General features: G+C 41.4%; 1 protein-coding gene across 2 annotated transcripts in view; it reads right to left on the reverse strand.

Moving 5' to 3' along the window:
* PDE312 (Nucleic acid-binding, OB-fold-like protein) overlaps positions 1-26,284 on the reverse strand; it is a 46,036-nt gene that overhangs the window by 14,128 nt on the left and 5,624 nt on the right. For both annotated transcript variants that reach the window (XM_087701208.1, XM_087701216.1), the window contains exons 3-8: positions 19,001-19,030; positions 10,980-11,053; positions 10,586-10,667; positions 10,392-10,465; positions 8,821-8,890; positions 8,644-8,733 (exon numbers count right to left, since the gene is read on the reverse strand). In XM_087701208.1, coding sequence (XP_087557334.1) covers positions 8,644-8,733; positions 8,821-8,890; positions 10,392-10,465; positions 10,586-10,667; positions 10,980-11,053; positions 19,001-19,030 — 420 coding nt within the window. The remainder of the gene's footprint in view (positions 1-8,643; positions 8,734-8,820; positions 8,891-10,391; positions 10,466-10,585; positions 10,668-10,979; positions 11,054-19,000; positions 19,031-26,284) is intronic.

Consider the following 26,284-nt stretch of genomic DNA (forward strand, 5'->3'; position numbering starts at 1 on the left):
GGCATGCCATGGTTCTTTGATAAATATTCCTCCTTGTACATCGACTATAAAAATTATTTATTTTCTTTTGAGCTTGATAATCATTTCCATGTGATCAAGGACTATTTACCATCTGAGGTCATAGAGAATAATGTATATATAATTTCAACATTGAAATTTAGTGAATAATATTCTAAACCAATTGCTACTTATATTTGTTTTATTGACAAAGTTCAAACATCTAATTCACAGCATAATCTTCCAAACCAATTGCTACTTATATTAGTTTTAATGACAAAGTTCAAACATCTAATTCGCAATATAACTCTTTTTTTTTTGCAATAATCTTAATATAAATTCAAATGTGAGTGAGTATTTGAAACATCAAATATTACATTAGTATGTTAACATTTTTCTGTCTAAACTATCTGACAGACTTCTCCTCTCTCACAGAACCTTAAACCATAGGGTTGAGAGGTTACCCAATAGCCATCTTGACAACCTTATATGTTTAGCTTGAAAGAGGATGACAAAATAGTTGGGCAACTTTAAGATTACCTAGCTAAGGCTTTTATTGAGCCAAGTAAGTTTCCAGGGGGTGTGCTTGTCCTTCCTACTAAAAAAGAGATGCTACAATATACTTCTATGTTGATTATAAAGGTCTCAATAAGGTGATTATCAAAAATGAGTATCCATTACCTAGGATGAATAGCCTTATAGATTGGCTTTGTGGTGCATGTTGTTTCACCAATATCGATCTTAGGTCCGATTACCATAAAAAATGGATAGCTTCAAAGGATGCCTAAAAATTTACATTTCAAATACGGTATGAACATTATCAATTTTTCGTCTTACCTTTTGGATTAACCAATGCTCTTGCATCTCTCCAGCAAATGATAAATGACTTATTTTGTTCATATCTTGAAAAGTGAACACTTGTTTTTCTCGACGACATCCTTATTCATAATAATTGGTTGAACAAGCATACGAAATATTTGCACATCATCTTACATCTCTTAAGACATGTAATTATTTGCAAAACTATCCAAGTGCGAATTTTTTCGCATGGAGCTATTACATCTTGGTCATGTCCTCTTGATTAATGGCATTCAGATTGATCCCAAAAAGATTCGAGTAGTGCTTAATTGGCCTATTCTAGGGTACGTAAGGCAAGTAAAATCTTTTTTAGATTTTACTTAGTTTTTCCAAAAGTTCACAAAGAATTGTGCTCATATTACTAAACCCTTGATACATCTGTTTAAGTATACCCAAATCAAGAAAAAGTATATTAGCCCGTACCAATTGTTTGGACTAGTGAGCTCAATTCAAACATTGAAACGATTTATTACCACCGTACTGATATTGCATATTATCAATTTGAATAAACATTTCCAAGTTCATATGGATACAAATAATTGTGTTGTAGGTGATGTCTTTTATCAAGATAGTCAACCTATTGTATTTGCGAGCTGTAAGCTTACCAATGTCCAAATACATTAGACCACCTAACAGAAAGAATTATTACTGGTCATCCATGCACTTAAAGTATGGTATCATTATTTGTACGGCGCTTGATTATTTATTTTGACTGACTACCATTTATTAAAATACCTTTGTGATCAACCCAATCTCCATAGCTGCAAGGCGAGATGGACAAAGCTTATGCAAGAGTTTGACTTTGAAATTCGCTATAGAAAGGACGCAACAAATATGGTTGTCAATGCTCTTAGCCAAATTCCTCAAGTTAATGTCTTATCCTTCTTTGAAATCTCGATTGATTTCCATCTTTCACTCAAAGAGAGTTACCAAAATAATCTTCATTTTGATAAGATCTAGCAACACGTTCAAGAGGGATCTAGTTGTTAGCAGTCATGTTTGTCATGCCTTGTCATCTCCTGCCTGTGAGCCTCAGTCTGAGTCAGACGAGGACATTAGGAGCTCTGACATGTCTGTCATGTGTTATGATGGGGGAGGCTAGTCACTCTTGACTGGCTGTCTTAGGTTGTGTATTTCTTTTTGGCCTCTTTTAGTGGGCAGCCACTGGCTGCCCGGCCACCTTTTTGGTCACTGTTGTGGGACGCCCATTTTAGGGCACTTTTAGGGTTTGCGCCCATTTTAGGGTTAGGGTTAGGGTTTGTCCGTTGCCTATATATTGGCAGCCCCCCTCCCCACTTGGTCAGTTGTCTTCTTGCAGATTCCGACACTCCTCCTCCCCCGTGGTGGTGCTGCCATCATCATCAGCCTGATCTGGTGCCCTCGCTGACGCTGTGGGCTGCGTGCAGGGACTGATCAGTCCATTTCAGTGTATTCAGCATTCATTTCAGTCAGTGCAGATTTCTCTTCCTTATTTTCTGCTTTCTCTCTCTCTCTCCCTCCGTGTTCGTATTTCCTCTTCCGTTGCGCACTCTCACATGGTATCATCGCCAAACTGAGAGTACACGGAGCTGAGTTTTACGCGGGAGAACACCCACAACTCTGCGTTTGCTGGTCAAGACGTCTCCAACAGCTGAGGCGTCATCCTCTGCACCATCTCCTTGATCAGGGCGGCCTGTTTTGGTGTCAACAAATTTGCGTTTGCTGCTGGCGCCTTTTCCAGTGGCTGCCACGTCATCACCACCCTCTTCCTGCCTGCGTTTTCAGCTTGGGCGGCCCTCCTCCAGCTGGGCGACATCCTTCCAGCCTGCGCCTTGTTGTTCTGGCTGTTGTTCCATCGACCGGCGGCTCTTTTCCTGCTGGCGACTTCTTCCCAGGCTGCGTTTTCAGGCAGGCGGCTGTTTTTCTGGGTGATTGCATCATCAGCATTTGTGTTTGACATCATCCTTGCGTTCTGTGCAAGGCGGCCAGCTCAGGAGCTTCTGGTGTTTGTGTTTCGGCACCGGCAACCTTCCCTTGTTGTGTTTTGGTATTTTGCAGATTGGAAGATGTCTTCTAATCAGTTTACAGGTTTTGATGACTCAGATGATGAGCTTTTGTCTCGACATTCATCTGAACGGAGGCGTGATTTCTATCGCGAGGATCGTCATATGGAGTCTCTTCCTCATTCCCGTCCCCCTTCTATTCATGTATCTCGGCGATCCCCTTCCAATGGGCCGAAGATGCAGCCTTTGGTACCCCCTGTACAGGTACCCGTACTTCCTCAGCTGCCCAAAGAGGACCGGTTGGATGGCTCCAACTTTTCTCTATGGTCCTGCAAGGTGGAGTGTATCTTGGACTCCTTCGATCTTTGGGAGCTTGTTTCTATTCCTATTCCCCGGCCTATGGTGGATCCCTCAGATGGGACATCTATGGATCGTGCAGCCTTATGGGATCGGCTCGATTCTAGAGCCCGATCTTTCCTCTTTCTGAGTTTGCAGGATTCTGTCCTTGTTCATGTTCACAGGTTGAAGACTGCAGCGGACGTGTGGCAGAAGCTAGCGTCTCTCTATCAGCAGAAGACGTTTGCCCACTGGATATTTCTTGAAAAGAAGTTGCGGATGCTCGCTATTGATGATAGTCCTTCCATGAAGGACCACATCAACAGATTACAGGATATGAGGGATGAGCTTGCATCCCTCGGTCGGACGATATCTTCTGAAGACATGGCTATGATTCTTTTGACTCAGCTGCCATCGCCTCGGTTTGATGTCTTCTACACCAGCCTACTTACATCGAGGATCCGTAAGAAGCTTCTATGGGAGGAGCTATCCCCGCTTGTCTTGGAGCATGACGAGCGACTCAAAGAGGTCAGTGCTAGTGGATCCGACTCCACTAGAGCCTTTGTTGCAGGTTCGGGAGGACAGAAGAAGAAGAAGAAGTCAAAGGCTAAGAAGAAAGACAGTTCTTCAGGCTCTGACTCAGATTCAGAGAGACCGAAGTGCCCACACTGTGGGAAAGGGACACATCCCGAGGAGAAATGCTGGAAGAAGTACCCTCACCTTCGTCCGGGAGCGAAGGATGGATCTATATCGGAGCCTTCTTCTACCTCTACACCAGCTGTTACCCATGAGTCAATGTTCCTTCATATCCATGCTTTGGAGGAGGATCCTTCTTCTGTGGCTGTAGTGTCTTCTACGCAGCCTTGGTTAGTGGACAGTGGTGCTTCGAGTCATATGACTCCCCAAGGTGATTTGTTACAGGATCTCCGTCCATCAGAGGGTTCAGTCACTGTTGGTGACATTTTATCGGTGCCTATTAGTGGTGTTGGCACATTGCCTTTGTTTACAGACCGACCTACGAGCTTCCTTTCACAGGCCCTACATGTTCCGGACTTGGGCCTTCCCCTCCTCTCAGTTTATGGCCTTACGAGGCTTGGCACACGAGTGATCTTCACCGAGCATGCCGTTGTTATTGAGGATTCTCTTACAGGAGCCGTCTTATCTACAGGTTGGCAGGAGCGCGGGCTTTACAGGCTCCATTCCCCTTCTTTGATGCAGGGTCCTCCGAGGCAGTCTATTGCTACACCCGTTCCCGCTTGTGCACCTTCTATTCCACAGGTTCCTTCCCATCCCCCACCTTCTCCTCCGGTGGTTCCCTCGTACCCCCCATCCCTTTCAGAGGGGGACGATCTCGGTGATGCGGCTGTGGATTCCCTGGCCCCTAGTGTTTTAGAGGGGGCTTTCCAGGATCGTGAGGAGCTCCTTCAGCGGCAGTCTACATCGACGGACTTCATAGACATTGGCATTCCTCTTGCCACCCCAGGATCTATTTCCTCTTCGGCCTTCAGCCACATCCAGGATTTGAGAGGGGGTGTTAGCAGTCATGTTTGTCATGCCTTGTCATCTCCTGCCTGTGAGCCTCAGTCTGAGTCAGACGAGGACATTAGGAGCTCTGACATGTCTGTCATGTGTTATGATGGGGGAGGCTAGTCACTCTTGACTGGGTGTCTTAGGTTGTGTATTTCTTTTTGGCCTCTTTTAGTGGGCAGCCACTGGCTGCCCGGCCACCTTTTTGGTCACTGTTGTGGGGCGCCCATTTTAGGGCACTTTTAGGGTTTGCGCCCATTTTAGGGTTAGGGTTAGGGTTTGTCCGTTGCCTATATATTGGCAGCCCCCCTCCCCACTTGGTCAGTTGTCTTCTTGCAGATTCCGACACTCCTTCTCCCCCGTGGTGGTGCTGCCATCATCATCAGCCTGATCTGGTGCCCTCACTGACGCTGTGGGCTGCGTGCAGGGACTGATCAGTCCATTTCAGTGTATTCAGCATTCATTTCAGTCAGTGCAGATTTCTCTTCCTTATTTTCTGCTTTCTCTCTCTCTCTCCCTCCGTGTTCGTATTTCCTCTTCCGTTGCGCACTCTCACACTAGTAGCTTATAAAGCATTGGTACTCCAAATGTCCAAATGCTAGATACTGAGAGAAAGATGGCATAAAAGTATCCCATTCATAATGAATTACTTTGTTCAAGGAGGCAAAGTGCCTGTGTGCAATGATCAAGATATCCACAAGAAATTTTGATATAAGTATCATGATGTACTAAGCATTGGACACCCTAGCATACATCGAGCATTGGCCTTGGTTACTTGCTACTTTTATAGGCCACGTATTAAGATTATGGCCGAGTTTTATGTGTGTAAGTGCCCGCACTATCAACTTGATAAAGTTAAATGACATAAATAGGCAGGGATATTGTATCCATCACAAATTTCTGATAGAAAATGAAGTAGCATTTCTATGGATTTTGCAACAGGATTACCTTGTACGAATCAAGGTTATGATGCAATCTAGGTCATGGTCAACCGATTGACAAAAAAAACTCAATTCATTTCTGCAAAGACGACTGTGAAAAGCCATCAATTGGTTGGTCTCTTTGTCAAATATCTTTATCGTATTTATGGTTTTCCTAATGAAATAGTCATGACCGGGACCCTAAGTTCACTCGCCATTTTTGGTATTGTCATCCTCAAAACATCTGAAACCGATATACTGACCGAAAGGGCACATGCATATGTCTCCCATCATGGGCAATCTGATTAGGAGTATTATCTTCCTCAAATTGAGTTCACTTATAACAAAGCTAAGCATTTGGCTACTGGTTATAGCCCATACCCCATGTTCCATGTGAGTCATTTGAAATAACGATTGGAATAAGGTGAATTGATTGTTTTGATTGAGGAAGTCGTGCGGTTTGAGGATACAACTTGCTATATTCCACTCAAACCCGAATTGATTCTTGACTTTAGGACTAAACAATCTGGATGGGTGCCAGCATTAGTCACAGTGGTTATGAAGTGACTCAGTGCACTTCGGGGTGAGGGCAACCAAGTCTTATTTATAGGACTCAAGGACCTATTGTGCATCTCTTTATGTGATCATTGCTCTTGGACTCTTGGCCTGTAGGCTGACACATCCGTACATCGGATGGTGTGGGCTGGTGGTATGGGATGCCAACCCTTGAGATGTAGTCATGATTTGAAGTGCTACTAGCTCCTAGACTCAAGGGTGAGCCTGTTTGGCTCTATGGCTGGGAGGTGAGTCTGATGTCCAATCCCTTTTATTGTGGATATGGCTTGTGTCGTGTCTTGTGTGTAGGTTGGATCCTAGGGGCACGCTTCACAACAAAAGTGTCATTAGGCTCTATAAAGGAATTCAGTGTGTCATCAACCCCTTATACCTAAATCCACTGCTATCATTGCATTTTATTACCTGACTATCATCCCCATCTCTATATCATCTGCATTGCCATCTTGCTGGTCAGTCAACACTTTGACCTCGTAGTTTTGCTTGGGGACACCACATCCAGCGGGTAGATATCGTTTCCGGCAGGTCAACATAACAAATTGTTGTCTGAGTTCTTGTATTCTCCTTATTCGCTCCCTACCATTTTCTTTGAGTTCACTTGTTACTTGTATATTCTTATACACGCTGTGTTTCCGCCAACTCTAGTGCTGGGATGGGACATCCTAGTGTTTCCACTGTGAGTTTGCAGACCCCAGTTTTTGGGTTGGGTAGGTTGGTGGTGTCATGTGTGGGTGGGTTTATTGTTCACACACACACACATATATAAAACCACTGCATCCCTCCTCCTCTATCATAGAAAAGGGAACCTCAGTCGCAACCTTGAAGCCTCTCACTCCTTGGAGATGTTCCCACTAGGCTATCAAAAGTTTTATGATATTAGGCCAAACCTTGTGAACTCACTATAAGAGGAGTCCTTTCTAGCTACATCTTGCCTTCTAGGTGTACCATGTCTCCCATTCTTAGCTAGTCTGCCACACCATCTTAGACAACTCCAAAGAGGCCATCAAGACCATGAAGACCCTTGAAACCCTGATAGTGCTGCTCACTTTCTGGAACTAGAATGCTTGCAAAACCTCTGAAGAAAATGTATAAAAAGATAGTCCTGAAATGCAGCTGTGGACCTAGCCATTTTGATCATCCTCCCTGGACAGGCTACAGACTGAAAAAGGGGGTGCCTAGAGCATGTACTAGTAGAGATGGTTCCTCCAAAACCTCTCAGTGATCCCACTAGCGTCTGCACAGATCTCGTCTCCTAGAACTCTATGTGCTAAGAACCATCCTGAAGTACTAGCAAAATTATAGTCCATGTACCAAGTCCTATCTATGAAGAAGACTATGATGAGAATTTCTTATCTGCTGAAAACTCCCACCCATTCCACTAACAGGAGATTGAAGTATCCTGTATCATCAAGTAGTCTTGTCTCTATCATTTCCTTCAAAGCTTGACTTTTGTTCAATCTCTGATTTTTATTTAATAGCCCTAAGTGTCAGTAAGGGCACCAGATCAAGCTGAGATGATGATGGCAGCACTGATGTCGGAGAGTGTTGGAGATGGAGAGTGCAAAGCTTGCAAAAGATAAGTGATTTGCCAAGTGTGGGCTGTGGCTATCAATAGCCAACCTCCTGCAAAACTGGCCCCTCCAAATTTGGCCGACCTACTTTGGATGGTGGTATGGCTGCAATAAATGCAGTCCAACTACCATAAAAGAATGGGAAAATGATGACAAAATATGCTAGGCAGTCGTGGAGCAAATAGGCACTAGCAAGGGGTGGAATCGAATTGACAGACTAGGAAAATGCACAAGAAATGTGCATACAATGGAATAAATGCATAGAAATGCACACTAAACTGTCAGAGCTCCAATGTCTTCATTAGACTCTGACAGGAGCTCACAACTAGGAGATGACAAACTGACATGACTAAAGAAGGTAGACTAACAACGCACACAAAGTGGCAGCTATCTTGACTTGCAAATTTCAACCCTCTCCATTAGCCAGTGGCATTCTCCATTATCAGTCTCAAGAAAGGATCTAATGCAGGGAGATGCCACTCCAGGTAAATAGCCTAGCTAGCTAGTACCATTGTGTTTAGCACACATTTTTACATTGCTTTCGTAACTAGGAGAAGAATTTTCTCCCAGAGAGAAAGCAAAAAAAGTGATTTATCTCTAAACTACTGGGGGAAAACCTCATGATCGCACAGTCCCTTGCTTGTTTTACCCATGGCAGACAATGGAATACATGGATATGGAGCTCAAATTTTTCACCCAAAAGAAAAAGAGGCAAGACAATACGTTTGTTCTAAAGTTCTGGCTGTATGACCTGAACTTTAGGTTACACCAACAATTTGCACGGAAGAAAAAGGAACCTTGCTCCTCAGCAACAAAATATGTGATGGCAAACAAGGTTAAACAATAAGATTCAGGTAATCCAAAACATTCACTTGTTACCTTGAATACATATGGATGACCTAAAATTTCCTCCTCCACAGCTTCAGGATCAGGGCGCCTCCTTGGGCAATAGGGCCTACCAGTTTCTTTCTGCAAGAAACCAGCTCAAATTCACAAAACATTATAGTGCAAACCATCCATCACAACAAAAGTGCAAAAGGTTAAATGAAGTCTTACAGTTATAAGGTCCATGTTCGTACTATCTGTGTTCCTTACAAATATAGGCGGGTGTTGAAATCTATTGAATCTGAGGGGGAAAATAGTAAATAGTAAGCTTCCAAGCAGACTGAGCAAGCAGGCAGTTAAAAGAGAGAATACCAAAAACAGAAAAGAATTTCTTTCAGAATTGAAGCAGCAAATAACAATTCAAATCACACTCTGCATCTTTCTTCTTACTTTGAGGCATGTGCAAAAACTTAACATGGTGCAGTAATGCAATCATCCTGATTTTGCACTTCAAAAATACCGTTGTGCAACAATTTCTGAAACTAATGATAAGATAAGTAGCATATATCTTCCTGAGGAGCTTGTACATTTGATTGTTTTATGATTTTGAGCCAGCTCCAGCTAGACTGTTGAGCACATGTACTTATTTATAAAATTCTTTGGAGTAATATAATTAGCCACATTTTTTACTGCAAAGGAAAACAATATAGCCTTCTATCATGTCTCTGAGGTGGAACATGTAATCATGCAGTGATTCATTGCTAGGACTGTGTGTTCAGTGGATATAATGCATGGATGTACCTCATGCATACACTCAGGGGACAACGGGACAGGATACAGTACACACCGCACCATGCAGTGACACAAGGCCTTTCTTGCTGGCTGGACACTTCACCTGGAATATACTTAATGGTGATTATTGGGAGCATCATCTTGCATGACTGTTATTTCATCCTTTCTTTGTTCTATAGCATTTTGGCTTTTGTATATAATCTAGTTAACCTACAGAGTGACCAGCCAAGGATGTAAGATTCTAAAATTTTATACTATTGTTTGCTCTTACCTAATAGAACATTTTCTGGAAAAGGAACAATATATATCCCCGTAGTTAAATGACCAATATTGTAAAGTGGGTACAACAGGTAAAGGCATGAGCATCAGTGTATCCAAAGTAACTCTACAGCACACGTAACACATAGCATAAGGGGTAGAAAGAATAATTCCACCATCATGAGGGCATCTATTATCTCAATTGTGCCATCGAAGGTATTGCTTTCATTAATTTAACTTAAAGTTAGATGGCAGTTATCCTCCACCCAACCTGCAAGCTTCTGACCCCTCCCTCAAACTCTAATGTACTTTTGAATACTTTGTATTACTATATCAGGAAAACTCCACCTGCATAGGTACGCAAGTATTGGACCTGTCCTACACTTGGGTGCACATTAGAGCACATATAATAGCCCTAATCAGGACTAACATCGTAGGAATCATTTGTGGAATTAACTTAGAGTAATGGATTTGTAATTAGTAGGTAGCATTTGTTCTATGACAGAGTCCAGACTATCTTTAAATCCTTTGCTGCAAATTCTTTTCTGAGATTCCATAGTCAAAGAAATTGACAGAAACATGCTAAAAGGTAACCGAGGCTATCAAATGGAAAGAAAGTGTATATAACTATGGAATAAGAGCATGCTGCAGATTTCTCAAGTCTCTAGATCACATAACCAAAATGCAACCAACACACAGAAACAGTGTCAGCTGCCTATATGAACGAGTAGCACAATGACAATCAATCTTACACAAGATGATTTATGTTGGGATGTACAAAACGAAGTTCTATGGGAAATCGGAAACGGTATGGATCTCTTTTTGCCTGCACAAAATTTTCTTTATGTCAGAAAACTCTTAGGACTTCAATGAATTCCAAGTAAGGATAGCATAAACGGAATCAAAATGCATCTCTCTCAAATAAATATCTGACAGAGGTGCTTACAATCACTTCAACTTGCACTTGCATGCCAACTCTTATCTTCTCCCGAACCCAGTACCAGTCGTTGCGTTTGATAGGCACCCACCTATATACAAATTAGGTGTAAGTCATTTTAGATTATGCACAACAGGTGCAAGTCACCACTACCATTGTGCTGATCAAATCATGCATCCTGAGTATATGTAAAGAGGATACAGCCAACCTCTAGTTTGTAAAAATTGCATTGTAGACACATGATTAATAAAACCCTGAGCCAGTATGACTACTGAAGCACAAAGAATGATAAGGGTCTACTTTGCAACTTTCCTCTCTTTAAGGATTCTTTCTATATGATTTGTAACCTCTCAGGCTAGCTCCTTTAACCGATAATATCTTTTCCCAGTAAACTACAGATTACCCATCGTGAACTGCTCCAATATTGACAAAAGCACCCTCATATAAATGTATCATTGTCACCACACCTGCATAATGCTGTCAAAACAAAGACCAACGTAGATAAGAAGCAAGCATCATTGGGAAAACCCTAACAATTTAAAGACTGCTAACTGCCAAAAAGAAAATGCTTAGTGAGTGCTTTTGTGTCCAAGAGTCTAAATACAGCAAGATGAGTAAACACTCTTGATCTTAAGCCCATCCAACTCAGTATATAACTCTCTCTATGAATAAAGTAATTGTATTTGCAAGTTTGAATTTTCATGATAGTGTTCTCAAGTTATAGCTAAAACAATGAAAAACAGTAGAATCTAACAAGCTACCTCAAGCGATCACTCAAACAGCTTAGAACCAGAGCTTCAGCAACTTCACCTGGAGCACATGATTCCAGATCAGCCTAAATTGGTAAGAACAAGGCACTATTAAACTTCATCTAATGAAAAAGGAAGCTGCAACAGCCTCAAACTAGCGAGCAAAACAGTGGCAACTGATGGTGATAGCAATAAATGATCCCGCCTAAGCTAAAGGAAGCCTAGACATCTTCCATCTACATGAAGAAAGCTTGAGGAGGCTGAGAACACCAAATCCAATGAAAGTCCTTGCTCAAAGGCAACCTCCTCCTCCCAACAAAATAGAATAATAATCTCTCTATGATGTTCATAGATTTATGTACTGACTTTTCCTTTTGAAATAGAGCGTACATGCTTTTAAAAAGGAAATACAAAAGAGCACATTCATTTGAAAAGATTGTGCAAAGAAGTTTGCTACTAGTGTAGCTCTCAAAAACGGTCCCAAAAAAACATTATTTCATTAAATAAAATTTTTAAGAACTTTGGTGGAACAATTCCATCAAAAAGTTCTATAAAAGGGAATCATTGACATTGCCACTTTCGTCCATATCTCCCATAGAGACAGAGACAAGGGACAGCTGGGCTGATGACTTGGGTTGCTAAAATAACATTCCCAATGGATCTAGAGCTGAAGTCATGTTCCTATAGGGCAAAACTTCTCATGTCCCCTCTCGGACAAAGAAAATAAGGGGACACGTTCCACGACACCTTACTTGTCTACGATTGTTATAACACAATAGAAAAAGATTTTGTATCCTTTTTATTATTCAGCATATGTAATTATTCCGTAAATTTGTTTATTTGCACTTACTAGATATAAAGAAAAGTGCATTAGAGCTGGCTAGTGACGTGGTCACAGGTTATGGTGGACACATGTAGTGGGTTAAACAAAAGATAGTACACATGTCCACCTATATGACCCAATTGGGTGCCTAAAATCGGAACTCAAGCATATCAAGGTTACGCTCACACATAGAAAGGATTAATGCCTTTAAAGCTAGATTCCCCAGAACAAACAATTACAATCAGCAAGATGGCATGATCATGAAATATTTGTACAATGTGCATGTGGTTTGAAAGTTTAAAATGTACATATCTTGCCAAAAAAAACTCATATCAAGACTTCAACATTGTTTTTGTAATGTATAATGTGGCCTCCTCTTTGTAGAACCTCCAAGTTATCTCTTTGTGCAATGGAAGAAGAAACATGGAGAGATAAGGAAGAGAGGGACTGAAATGAAAGCAAAGAATGAAAGAAGAAACCTACACTAAACTCAAAAAATGCTGAAAACTAAGTGGACTAATCAATCCCCACATTTCGCCAAAGTATTAGTGAGGGCACCAAAAAATCAATCCTTGTCATTGTATTCAACATTCTTCTTTAGTCAATGCAATATTTCTCCCTTCATCTTCTCCTCTGTGTGTGTGTGTGTGTGTGTGTGTGTGTGTGTGTGTGTGTGTTCCTTCTTCCGTTGCGTACTCACATGGTATTAGAGCATGGTATCATCACCTCAGTGAGCACAAAGTCAAGATCTTCTACAGAGGAGCATACTCAGCCATCAAACGCAGCCATCACCCACTGTGTTTGCTGCAAACACACCCATCTGAGGAGGAGGTAGCATATGGGTGGTCAACACTTGTGTTTTCAGCCAAGCGACCCTTATCCTACCCAATCCGCAGCATTTATTGCTGCCACATCAACCCTGTTGCTGATCATAATCTTTTGGAGGAGGCGGCACTTCTATGGTTGCAAGCGACAATCTTTTCTTATATAGGTGGCACATCTACACATCCTATAGCTGATTGCTTTCTCACATAGCTATTGTTTCCATCAAAATGCAGTTTTCTCCAGGTGATTGCAAATTTGGAAGATGTCTTACTAGTTTCAAGGGCTTTGAAGACTCAAATGAGGAGCTTCTACCTAGTCACTCTTCTAAGTAGAGACGTAACTATCGCGAGTCTCATCGTCCGGAGAGTCTCCTCACACCCGTCCATCTTCTGCTCATCTTTCACAACAGGCCCCATCTAATGTGAAGGTTTCGTCCTCAGTGAAGATGCCATCCTTGATACCCTCGATACAAGTGTCTATTTTACCTTCATTGTCCAAAGAAGACAAACTTGACGATTCAAACTATTCGTTGTGGTTGTGTAAGGTGGAGTGCATACTTGACACCTTCGATCCTTAGGCTCTTGTTTTAGATTCCATCCCCCGTCCTAAAGAGAATCCCTTAAATGGAACTTCTATGGACCGTGCAGCCTTGTGGGATTGGCTCAACTCTCGAGCTCAATCCTTCCTCTTTATGAGTTTGCAAAATTTTATCCTTGTTTGTAGGTTGAAGACCATGCTAGAAGTGTGGAAGAAGCATGCGTCTTTGTACCAACATAAGATGTTTGCCCAAAAGATTTCCCTAGAGAAGAAGTTGCAGATGCTCAATCTTGATGATTTCTCCTCTACAAAGAAGCACATCACGAAGATGGACAACACGAGAGGTAAGGTAGCCTCTCTTGGTTGGATGACATCCTCTTAAGACATGGCTATGATCCTTTTGACTCAACTATCATCTCCTCGATTCAATGTCTTCTATACTAGCCTCATCACATCAAGGACCCTCAAGGCCCTCTTATGGGAGGAGCTTTCACCGCTTGTCTTGGAGCATGACGAGAGACTCAGAGAAGTTGAGCCCATGGTTCTTACTCCACCAAGGCATTCACTGTAAATACAGGTGAAGGGAAGAAGAAGAAGGCACGAGCCAAGGACAAGAAGAAGGAGGACAAGAAGGATGACAAGGAGAAGCCGCCCAAGTGCCCACATTGTGGGAAGGGCACTTATCCTAAGGAGAAGTGTTGGCAAAAGTACCCCCATTTGAAGCCAAAGGAGAAGGATTCGAAGGCTGCCCTGACGACGACAGAGTCTGTCTTCGTGCATACATTTTTCAAGGAGGATATAGCACTTGCTTCTTCCACTCAAGTCTTGGCTCATAGACAATGGGGCCTCCATCAACTGACCCTCCCTCAACCTCAGTTCCGCTTCTCACTTCCAGGTTGCCTCTTCATACCCCTTCTTCGTCTTCGGTTCCTCCTCCTCCTCCATCCTTTACTCCGGCTTCCCTATGACCTCTGATGGATGCAACTACTTCTTCTACTTCATTGCATACTCCTCCACCCCTTCTGCCACCCCTTCAGAGTCTTCTAGGGATGCTCAACCATCAAAAGGGAAGCCTTCTTTAGATGAGAAGGAGATACCTTCTCTTGATGAGGGGGAGTCCCTACTCCAAACATATGCATTGCAAGTACCGAAGGCTCAACAATCTCCCTCGCAATAGGATGAGCCTAATCGAATCCCTTGTTGATACCGACAACTCATGCAGGATTCAAGTGTTTCTCACTTTCCTGCCCTCCTACAAGTCCACGTAGATCAGCTTGCTTATAGGCCCAACGGGATAGTTCACTTTGCGTGAACTATGCTCTTATGTCACAGATTCTTCATGATTGTGAGCCTACTACAATTGAGGAGACTCAAGCACATGGTATTTGGTGTCATATTGTACACAAGAAGCTCAATTCCATCGAGCGTAACCAAACTTGGAAGTTGACTCTACGTCCCCTAAAGAAAAAGAAGATAGGTATGAAGTGGGTCCATAAGACCAAGTACCTTGCGGATAGTTTCTTGGACAACCACAAAGCTAGGCTTGTTGCCAAGGGTTTTTCTCAGAGAGCAAGGTTTGACTATTTTGAGAATTTTGCACCTACAGCTCAAATGTCTACTATTCGAGTTATTTTGGCTCTTGTAGCCCACCATCACTGGCCTATTTATCAAATGGACATCGAGTCGGCCTTCTTGAATGGTTGCCTTGAGAAGGAGATTTATGTTTCCTAGCCTCCTAGTTTTCTTGTGCACGGAAAGGAGAACCATGTCTACAAATTGCGAAAGGCCCTCTATGGCCTAAAGCAAGCTCCCAAAGTGTGATACCAAAAGATTCATCGCTTCGTTCTTCAGAGTAGCTTCCATCAATCAACTCATGACTCCAACCTATACTTTCAAGTTACACATGCCAGGTGTGTTTTGCTCATAATATGTGGATGATCTTATCATTACATGGAGTCATACTCAAGAGGTTGATCGTACGTCAGAGATTTTACGATAGAAGTTTGACATGACAGATCTCGAAATCCTTTATTTCTTCCTTGGATTGGAGATTTATCAAATGGCAAAGGAAATTTTTTTTTCACAACACAAGTACATTTCCAAGCTTCTCTCAATGTTTGGTATGGCCGATTGTCAGCCTCTTTCATGCCCCATGGACCCAGAGTCCAAGCTTTTGGCATCCAATTTTCCCCTTACGAATACTAATTGTTACACGTGTCTTGTCGACTCCCTCATCTAGCTTATTCACACTCAACCAAATGTTTCTTTTGTTGTGGCTTTGTTGTTTTCTTTCATGAAAACTCCCACTCAGAAGCATTGGAGCGCGGCCTTGTGCGCTCATTATTTCCAAGGGACTCGATCCTACGGGATCATGTATGGAGAGGGGATTACTCTCTAATTGGAGTGATCCTAACTGGGCAGGTGATGTGGATCCATGGAGATCCACTACAAGTTATACCTTCTCCCTTGGATCCAGCATTATCGCGTGCAGCAGTTAGAAACGGTTTATTGTGGTCCTTTCTTCTACAAAGGTAAGAGTATCGTGCCTTATGTTCTACAGCTGCGGAGGCGGTTTGGCTTTGTTGCATGTTGGCAAAGCTTGGCTTTCCTCAACCCGCACCTACGGACTTATGTGTGGATTACTAGAGTGCTCTAGCTCTAGCCAAGAACCCTATGTTTCATGCTCGTACGAAGCACATTAAGGTTCAGTATCACTATAGTTGTGAGCAAATCATGAATTTTGTGTTAGTGGTAGCCTACTATCCCATGGCGGACAATGCGATGGATCTCTTCACGAAGCCTTTGCCCCAAACTTCTATACTTCATCATATGCAATTGCTAAATCTTTGGACTCTCCCAAGATCTGAGAGGGGCTGTTAGCTTGCCTTCTTTAGTCATGTCAATTTGTTATCTCCTAGTTGTGAGCTCCTGTTAGAGTTTGATGGGGACATTGGAGCTCTTACAGTGTAGTGTGCATTTCTTTCATTTTATGCACATTTCTTGTGCATTTTCCTAGTCTGTCAGTTAGATTCCACCCCTTGCCAATGCCTATCTACTCCACGAATGTTTGGCATATTTTATCATCATTTTTCCATTCTTTTCTAGTAGGCTAACTACATTTATTGAAGTTGTGTCACCATCTGGAGCAGGTCGATCAGATTTAGAGGCCTTGGATAGTAGTCAGTCGGTTTTGGAGGAGTTAGGCTATTTATAGCCATAGCCCACATGGCTGATCACTTGACTTTTGTAGGCTTGCACTCTCCATCTCCGGAACTCTCCGACATTGCTGCTACTATCATCATCTCACCTGATTTGGTGCCCTTACTAACGCTTAGGGCTGCATGCAAGGAGTGATCAATCCTCATCATTGTATTCACTATTCTTCTTCGTTCGGAGCAATATTTCTTCCTTCATCTTCTGCTCCCTCCCCCCTCTCTCTCTTTGTATTCATGTTCATGTTCTTCCATTGCGTACTCTCACAAGCGTTGCTATAAATAGCAAAAGCAGCCCCAAATTGCTTGACAGCTGACAAATCATTCCAAAAATATGACTGACATGTAGCATTGCATTTAATGCAGCTAACTGGGTAAAATGCTGATTGCCAGCCCTCTACAAGGCAATCCAGTGTGAAATGGAAATGCACTGAGCTAGATCACTAAACACTAGTGTCTAAACACTAAATCTGACTGAAAACTGAAATGCACACAAAACAAAGGGTTAAAACAAAGCTCTTCGTCTCTCTCAAACTCTTAACAAAGCTCACAAACAAGAGATGATAGCATGAAATAATACAAGCTAACACTTAACAAAGTGAGAAATAGGCTTAATAATTAATTAAAATAAACTCTAATCCTGATAGTCTTTGCATGGTGACCATTACACCAATAATAAAGAATTTGATACTGGGGAATATAATGTACAGGTGTACAAGCTATGTGGTATAAGAACAAAGTAAAAGGAAAATTTTGCAATGTATAACTTTCATTGATTAAAAGTTTGCACCTTAGGTTTAAGGATCATTTCAAAGTTTCACACAATAAGAAGCTCGCTTAAGTTATAAAGCTAGTTTGAGCTTAAGTTTAGTCCAATGAGCAGCTCACTTATGATTAATGGGCAAGTCACTAATTAGCCCTTAATGAAAATCGAGATTGGATTAAGAAGTAGTTGGTTACTCATTTAAAAAATTAACCTTGCCTATTTGCTCTCTCTTTTTTTCGTAAAAGGTAATTGTATTAATTATGAAAAAAATACAAGATTACTTGATTACAAGATACATGACGACAATCCAAGCCATCATGTGAAGAGGTTCTCTCTCTCTCTCTCTCTCTCTCTCTCTCTCTCTCTCTCTCTCTCTCTCTCTCTCATTTGAGAAGCATAAGTTTCGAGACAATCATTCTTCTTTTCTTTGCAACTATAGAGATTGCAATTCTCAACCATTGAACATGAGTTAACAACATGCATGGAATCAGTACAACACCAATTTTCTTCTTTGTGCATATGGAATCCTTGGTCAGCTTTATAACTCCATGTATAGCAAAGTATGCTGCTGTTTTTTACCTAATTCTCATCAAAACAGATTATTTCAACACTATAGGCTGAGATTCTCCCTTCTCCTTTGAGATCTCAAGCCCTATACACTTTCTAAATACCCTTTATGAGTTCACTTGCATCAAGAGTGTTGGTTTATGGCAGCAAGTCACTGGTGATTTATGCAAGCTTTGAATGATAATAAAGAAATACAAAAGGAGTGCTAACCTTTGGGGCCTATTTTGTGTTATCTACTATGCAAGAGAGTTCTAGCTCTCTTGTTCGATGATTCTTTTGTTTATTTGATAGCTTATTTCATTTGCACAAGTTATTTTCTTTATTGATGACTTATTTCATGTAAGCAAGTCATTATATAGTCATTGCCCTTTAGATCATTTCAAAGGCTGATTTCACTGACAATGTTTGCTCAATCTCTCATCTATTCTCATATAAAGTGCCCAAGAAACCCCAGGTTCCAATCTGCAAACAAGGGTCCTACTTGGGAGGCCAAATCTGGGTCTTGCCAAGTCACTTGTACCCTTGGCAGGAAACAGCCATTCAAGCATAAAAGTCAGCTAAGACAAAAGTCAGCTAGGACACTCCAACATCCTCCCAAACTCTAGCCTATTCACATATGGAAATGCCCAAGAAACCCCCACTTTCCAAATCCCTAACAAGGATCCTAGGACATGTCATATTTGCTCAACTACTTCAAGGACTTCACTTCTGGCCTGGGAAGCCAGATTCAGGACTTGCCAATCAATTGAATGGTTAGCTGAACAAAATTAGTTTGAATTCTATCTTTGAAAACACATAGAACTGTTTTCTTCATTGTGAGATTCCACAATTTTCAGCATGGCATTATGTATCAAAACTCCATATTCTGACACGTATTACGAAAGTAATGCAAGCAAATGCAGCATGCACAATATTTTTTGGCATATTCAAGCTAAAATACCATACCTGTCCAGGGTAAATGAATGGAAGTTCATACTACACCAGCATTGCCCATCGCCATTGTCGCATTCCATAAGATAAAACGAAAAAGGCACTGAATATTAGAACCACTGAATTGGAAGACAACATCCTTATTAAAGAGGTAACATGAAGATGCTACACAAGTGATGTTACAAAATCTGCAAAGCATTCAGAATTAAATCTGTATTACTCTGTTTTCTTGCTTAAAATTTTGTGAATGATTTTCAGCTGATCCTTTAACATAACAAACAATCTGAAGGTGGAAATCATGAACCAAGTGCAGAATTGAAAATTCAACCAGTACAGAGTGCAATGCTCCTAGACATGAGGTATATGTATGCATCTGAAATATAGAATAAGCACAACGGACTGCTCCTACAGGGCTGAGTCTGCATGGCCAGACATGTAGGCCAGTGTTTCTCCAATGTTATTTGAGTTTCAGTTTTTGTGGCACCTAATCTGACAGTTCATTATGAGGAAGGAAAAGGTGACCACTTGAAGTGCGCCTCATGAGATTATGCCCAACACAAGTGCGCAGACAGGTCACCTGGTGGTTTTTGTACGATATGGCAATCAGTTGGCAGGTAGGTCAGGCTATATATTGCACATTATTGATCCCTGATTTTGCCCCATGCTTTGCACAACTCAGTAGCATCATCAATGGGCTAATCACTAACAACATCGGACACCAATCTCACTGATGATTTGGGGTTCTTTCCTTTAGAATCTCCCTGATTTTCTGATTTTCCTGCTTACTGCCTATTGGGACAATCCCTTACAATGTGACCCTCTTGTTCACAAATAAAACATTTATTTGCCGCCATCAATTCCCTACATTGTATCAATGTTTTTGAGCCCTTTCTTTGTTGTTTCGGCCTCTTTCAGGCTAATTTTCAGATTTTTCCCTTTTCTTAGCCTTAAACATTTTTATTCCGCTTCTCCCCACTCTCTAGGAAGCCCAAATCCTTCCCATATAGCAAAGCATCGACTGTAGCAGCAATCTCTATGAGCTAAGACACGCTAGGCACGGTGGATTTAATACCAAAATCCCTTATTCCTTTGGGCAACCCACAAACATATTTTTCCACTTGCTCATAAAAGGGTACGGGGCGATAAGAAGTAATAGGCAGCAATGCATCCCAAAACTTCTTATTATATTGCTCCAAATTCTTACATTCCTTAGCATCCAGCTTATTCCAAGCTGTCATGATGTCCACCTCAAAGGTACTTATCAACCAATTCAATGCAAATTGAATTGTATCAACGTTGACGATGCTCTACCTTGCATCAAAAGAATGGACCACCATTGTAATGCATTCCCTTTCAAGAAAGTGGTTGCCTTTCGAATCTTCGAGGACTTCGTGAAGTTCCTCCCTGAATAGATTGCATCAAACTGTTGAAAGCTTTCAGCCTATCTTGTGCACCTCTGAAGGACTCAAACTTCACTACTTTTCCACCCTCATCATAGTCTTTTGTTGCCCCTTTGGGTGTCAAGTTGCCATATATTGGCTGCTGCAAAAAGAATGCATTTACTGAATTTACATCAAAACCAACACCAAACAGAGTATTTGTATGACCAGCATTCGTTCCTTGAGCCCCATAAGCATTCGGAAGTGCAGATAAAATACCAAACGTGCTACTTTGCGCCCCAAGCATCAAGCCAATGCTACCATACATAGGTTTTGCATATTTCCAGCCATACTCAAATACATTGGGCCTTGCACACCATGCATTGGTTGCTGCATTCACAAGGATTTGTGCCATACATTCCGATATGCAATCCTTGTCCAACCATAGCATGAAAAATTGTGCTTCCACCAAAATATCCTGGGCTGCCCCATCATAGCATGCATGCCCGATTGTCCAAAATCCATTGAATTAGCACTTCTATGATGGCCTTGCATTTGCATTCCTTGCCCCGAAGGTACCAACTGTTTTGTTTCATTAGCATCTTTGGGAGCTTCAAATGAAGGATTTGGCATTATCTTCCGTGCATCTTGATGTCCCAAAGGTATAGAAGACATCTTCTTTTTCTTGCCTTTGCTATCCTTCTTCGGAGCATTCAAAACTTGGGTAAATTGAGGATCCTTTGCCAATCCAACAAGAGATTTGCTGCTATCCTCATTTGATTCCTGAACTGGTCATCAAATTTCTCTTCTCTTTGCTGGTTATCAATCTCCTTGTGCCTTGAAGGCCATGCATCTTGCCCAACAGCAACATTTTCAGCTTGTTGTCCATGGTCTGAGCCTTGTCCAAGGTCAAGCATTGCATTTCCTTCATTCCCATGTGAATGTTCATACTGAGAGGCATCATCACTGCTTGAGTCCATCTCACTGCATGAAGATAAATCGCTGTAATTTCTCAGCTGAATGTAAAAATCAGCACTAGCACAAAGCTTTGACTTGCAATTAGGTGCCTCGAGCCCACCAAATCAAGGAATTGAGAGGTATCCTGACAATGGAACCATGAAACCAACCTTCCTTCCGTGGATGGGTAGTAATTCTCGATTAGAACTAAGTTACAACAGTAACATTTATTACAAAACTGAGAAATGCAAATTAACTTACAATCTTGGACAATGGACACATTGTTGGTCCCAAACCTAGCAACCCTTTCAGAATTTCTTTAACTCAATTGAAGAAAAAGTTGATGTACAATGGGATTCTCCCAATTCTTTTCAGTATTCCAACTTCCCTTGCTGTCCAAAATAACCACCAAGTCTTCAAATTAGATTGCCCCTTGATTCGGGCAGTCGATTGGCCTTCACCTACTTTGATGGCAGATGGAAAATGCCCCAAATTCATTGATTTGTTGGTCTCTCCACTTGAATTTGATTGAAAACAGCTTCAACCCTGTTGAATCCAAGTCTTCGAACTTCCAATCTCTGACATGCTTCCCAAGGCTGCTACTAAACCCTGATTTTTACAGATTAGAATTTATAACAAAGAAATCTGAAATTTCTCAATCTTTGGTGATCTCAATGATGTAACCTTCAAAGCAAGGATGGAAGATGAGAGAAAATGCTGAGGAGAGAGAAAATTCAAACTTTCTTCACAAAGAATTAAAGAAAATCAATCATTATTGTTGTTGCTACCTTGTCTCAATAGCCTGTAGATGTAAGAACTAAAGAAAATCAGCTATTTATTGTTGCTGCCTTGTCTCAACAACTTGTAGATACCGTGACCTATTGTTGTTTGATTTTCTCCTACCCTTGGCTTCCTCAGAATATCCTCCAATGGCTGTAAATCAAACCAACAGCATCTCCTTCCTCTCTCTTGCAAGTTGAATGCTCTAAAATGCCTCTCTCTAGGCCCTAAAGACATCTTTCAGTCTTGCATGGGCAATTTTGACAAGTGGCAGCCTTCGAAATGGTTTTTCCAGCATTATCTGTAACCAGCCTGTTCATTGGAAAGGGCGGTAGTGTACAACCAAAATACATAAATGCTTTCACCCAATTTACAATCGTCCACTTTACCTGAACTTAAAGACACAGAATCAAGAAGAAAAACACGAAGCTAAAATGCTCCTGTTGCCACACAGACACCTTGTTGGCCCCTAAGTTAGGCGCCCCTTGCGGTATTTCTTTATTTTTAAAAAGGAGAAAGTACAATGGGCTGTCTTTCACCTATTCTGGGTGAAATTTGGCAGCATAACAATACAATTACTGACCCAAAACAAGCAGACCAGGAGGGGAAACTCTGCCCAAGTCTGAAACTTCTGGTTGGAGTGCAGAATTGACCATTTCAGCCTGCTGTATTTACTGGTTCAGTCCTATTCTGACACCTATTTACAACTCATACTGTTGCCTGTACTGTTCAGCCCATTGTAATTACTGGTTCAGACCTGTTCTGAAACCTGTTTTCAGTTCATACTGCTCCCTGCACTGTCCTGCATCATCTGGGCCAAGTCCTCCTTGACTCTGACATCAATTGGACTCTGAATTAACCTCTGAACAGTCCAAAAACAGTACTGATTCAGTGCTTTTTCAGACACTTACTTGGTGAGGTTACCACCCTCACCTGTCCCTGCTGGGACAGCATACAACTGCTCCTGTTCCTAGAGAAAGGAGGCTCTTGCCTCATGCAAAAACAGCATATTCCCACACAGTTGTACCTGAATCAGAATAAAGGCCCTTATTCTACAGCATAACCATACTGTCACGGAGAGAAAGAGAGAGTAGGAAGCAAGCTCAGCCCTCTGTGCATCATAGACAGGGTAGACCAGCTCTCAAGGACTCTCCATCTACAGCAATCCATCTCCCTTTCACAAAAATGAGCCCCCCATGCATTGAAACTCGTTTTTCTGCCCTCTCTTTCTCTTTTGGGAATTTATGCCCAAATTGTGACACATGGCATACATGTAACAATTTTCATGTTTAAACCTTTCGGTCTAAAATTCTCCATCCTCGATTCAAAATTTGACCTCGGCACAGACTAGAGGATTAATCCTCGTACAAAAACGAAGATAATGACGCGAACAGATTCTGAGGTCCAAAAATAGTAACTCCCTAAATTTTAGGAGTTGCTTCCATTGCATCCCACTAGTCTTCTGACCATCTTTGCAGACTATGGCTACATCCAAATGTGTAATGTAGCTCAACTGAAAGTGAATTTCCATTGATGACCCCACATGGACTAATCTCTTGAAGATTTGTCCATCTTCACTTTGAACTAGTCTCTTCCAAGCTAGTTCTTCAACACACTTGTCCAAGTCTCATTTTGATCAATTCTCACAAGATCCTTTTCCATGGCCTCTCGCCATTGAGAATGCTTTAGTCAACTCTCCAGCCAAAGACAAATGTGAATGAAACACCACATACAAGCTAGCCAGATCTTTTAGGGCTCTCCGGAGTGGAATCCAACGGAAGGATCCCCAAATCCCACTTGGTTTGTTGGTACCAATGAAGTAACAAGTCTCGCGAAGGAGGCCTAGGTACTAAAGACTTCACAAGTGGATTAGGATCAAATAGCAAACCCGGTGTATCGCGAGCGGTGATCAAGAATAAACCCTCACACAACCCAAGGTACACAAGGAAAAGGAGTGTCGGTACAAATTGTGGCTTGATGCTAGATCTCACAAAACTTGAAATCCATCCACTACAATTCAAAATAACTATCTCCAAGATTCAAAAGAACTCAATAATTCTTTAATCATTTCCAAACCCCTCCATCCAACCACCCAATAAATCCATTAATATTTGCTTTTGTGACTCTAGGTAGGCCTTATCTAAACATGCTATTAATACAATACATCATCCAATATATATTTTTCAAAATCAAGTGACTCCACATGTTAATGGTGAATACCTTGCATAATATTCAGCTGGCCTATAAAATAATGCCACCAGCAATTGAAAAACTTCGTCATTTCTTGAGTCAACTAATATGCACTATTTCGATGTCGATAGTACCACTAAAAATATTGAGCTAGTGCTTGTGGCTAAATCACTAATGGTTAAATAATAAAGGGATAAAGATAGACCACCACCTTTTTTTAGATGACTTGTGTTGAAAATTTTCCACCTAGAAATTGGTCAAACTCTATAAGTCCGTTTACTTAATTTTGCTGCAGTATGAGCTCCTCTTCATCTAAAGCACTTCTCTTTGAAAATCATCCACATCACGTCGATTCTTTCTCCACTCACCATCACTAACAAGATGTTCGCCATCGCCTTTGTTTTAAGCATGTCGATCTTCATCATCCATGTTTCTTTATATTATATGTACCAATAAAAACTTCTGTCTACTGAATTGATTCTCGGATTATTTTAGAATTGCAAAAACTAAGAATGGAAGGAATTTTTTGCTTCTTTTTCCTGCACAGACCTCTAATACAGCTCTGAAATAAATACACCAACCACAAGATAAAATTCAACATGGAATTAGGAAAGCAAAAGGAAACCTTGAGGAGTCCATTTCCGCTCGTCACCTTCATCATCATAAAGGACAATTTAGCCTCGTCTCCTATGTCCTCTTGTACTATAGGTGCAAACTACAAACGGCTCTACTTTCCTAGGCCCCTTCTCCAATGTCTATCAACCATAATCCTCTCTGTAAATAAGCTCCTCATAATCATCACCACTTGCCGATAGGACTCATATGAAAAGCTCAATCTGAAGGCTTCGAGCTATCAAACTGTGTCTTTGTTATTATTGCGAACGAGCATACAAAGTGCTCCCAATAATACCATGAATATAGTCCAAGACAAAATATTCAAATCTTCATTTCCTCTCTCCAGACGATCGCTACCAGCCTTCGATGCTAAATTATTCCAATCTACAATTATCAAATATATCTCATCAGTTCCCCTTTCAATCACAAGCCATAAGTCCTTTATATCACCTTCTCTTCGTTCGTTTTCTTTCATTTTCGTTTTTTCCAAAAGATGCTTTTAAGCTTTTCCTTAAAGCTTTCCTAAGGCAAGAAAGCCTTATCATTACATGCTTTTCTTTCTCTTTTTACATCCTCGATGGTCCTTCGCTAAGGCTCAATATCAACTCCCGAAAAAACTATGAATTGTAATTTTTTTAAAATAAAAATTTCAAAAAAACTCAAGCAATAGGTATACTATCATACCCAACCATCTCTGAGACATCGAAACATGTCTTTGTTGGCATTAACAAGTCAAATTCCACATAAACCTCTTTTATCCATCTCTTGACTACTCAAGCTTTCAAACCATGCCAATATGAATTAGTTCCATTTACTAGGGGCAATTTCCACACTCATTAAAAGCCATTAAAATTTGTCAAAATTCACTTGACACCGACTCAAATGGCACTATCTCCAAAGTGGAATGAGTAGGCATTGGCTCAAAGGCCAATGCAATGCAATGTACAACATCCATCTCGTCAAAAACAACATCACACCAGACAATCAACTTGTTTGTCCAATGATCGAACAAACAATAGGCTTTCGCCTTCAAAGAGTAGCCTACAGATATCAAGAGATTAGTTCGAGGAGTGAGCTTTTCTATCTAATCATCAAGAGTGTGCATGTAGGCACAACAGCCAAAGACTCTAAAATGGGAAATGGCAAGCCGAGTACCAGCCTTGAACAGAGTCCTCTAAGGACCTGCCACAGTCGGGCATCTATTGAGGATGTACATGAAGTGTTAACAGCCTCAACACAAAGGTGCTCATGAAGCTCTGCTGCAAACAACATAGAGCGTGTCATATTCATCACAAGCCAATTCCAACACTCCTATGATTCCATTTTGAGAGGGGGGGTTGGTAGAGAAGAGTTGGTGTGAGATGTCATGCTCCTATAA

This window comes from Lygodium microphyllum, chromosome 2 (genome assembly GCF_053477565.2).
Source record: "Lygodium microphyllum isolate KBCC chromosome 2, Lygodium_microphyllum_v1.1.10, whole genome shotgun sequence".
NCBI lineage: Eukaryota > Viridiplantae > Streptophyta > Polypodiopsida > Schizaeales > Lygodiaceae > Lygodium > Lygodium microphyllum.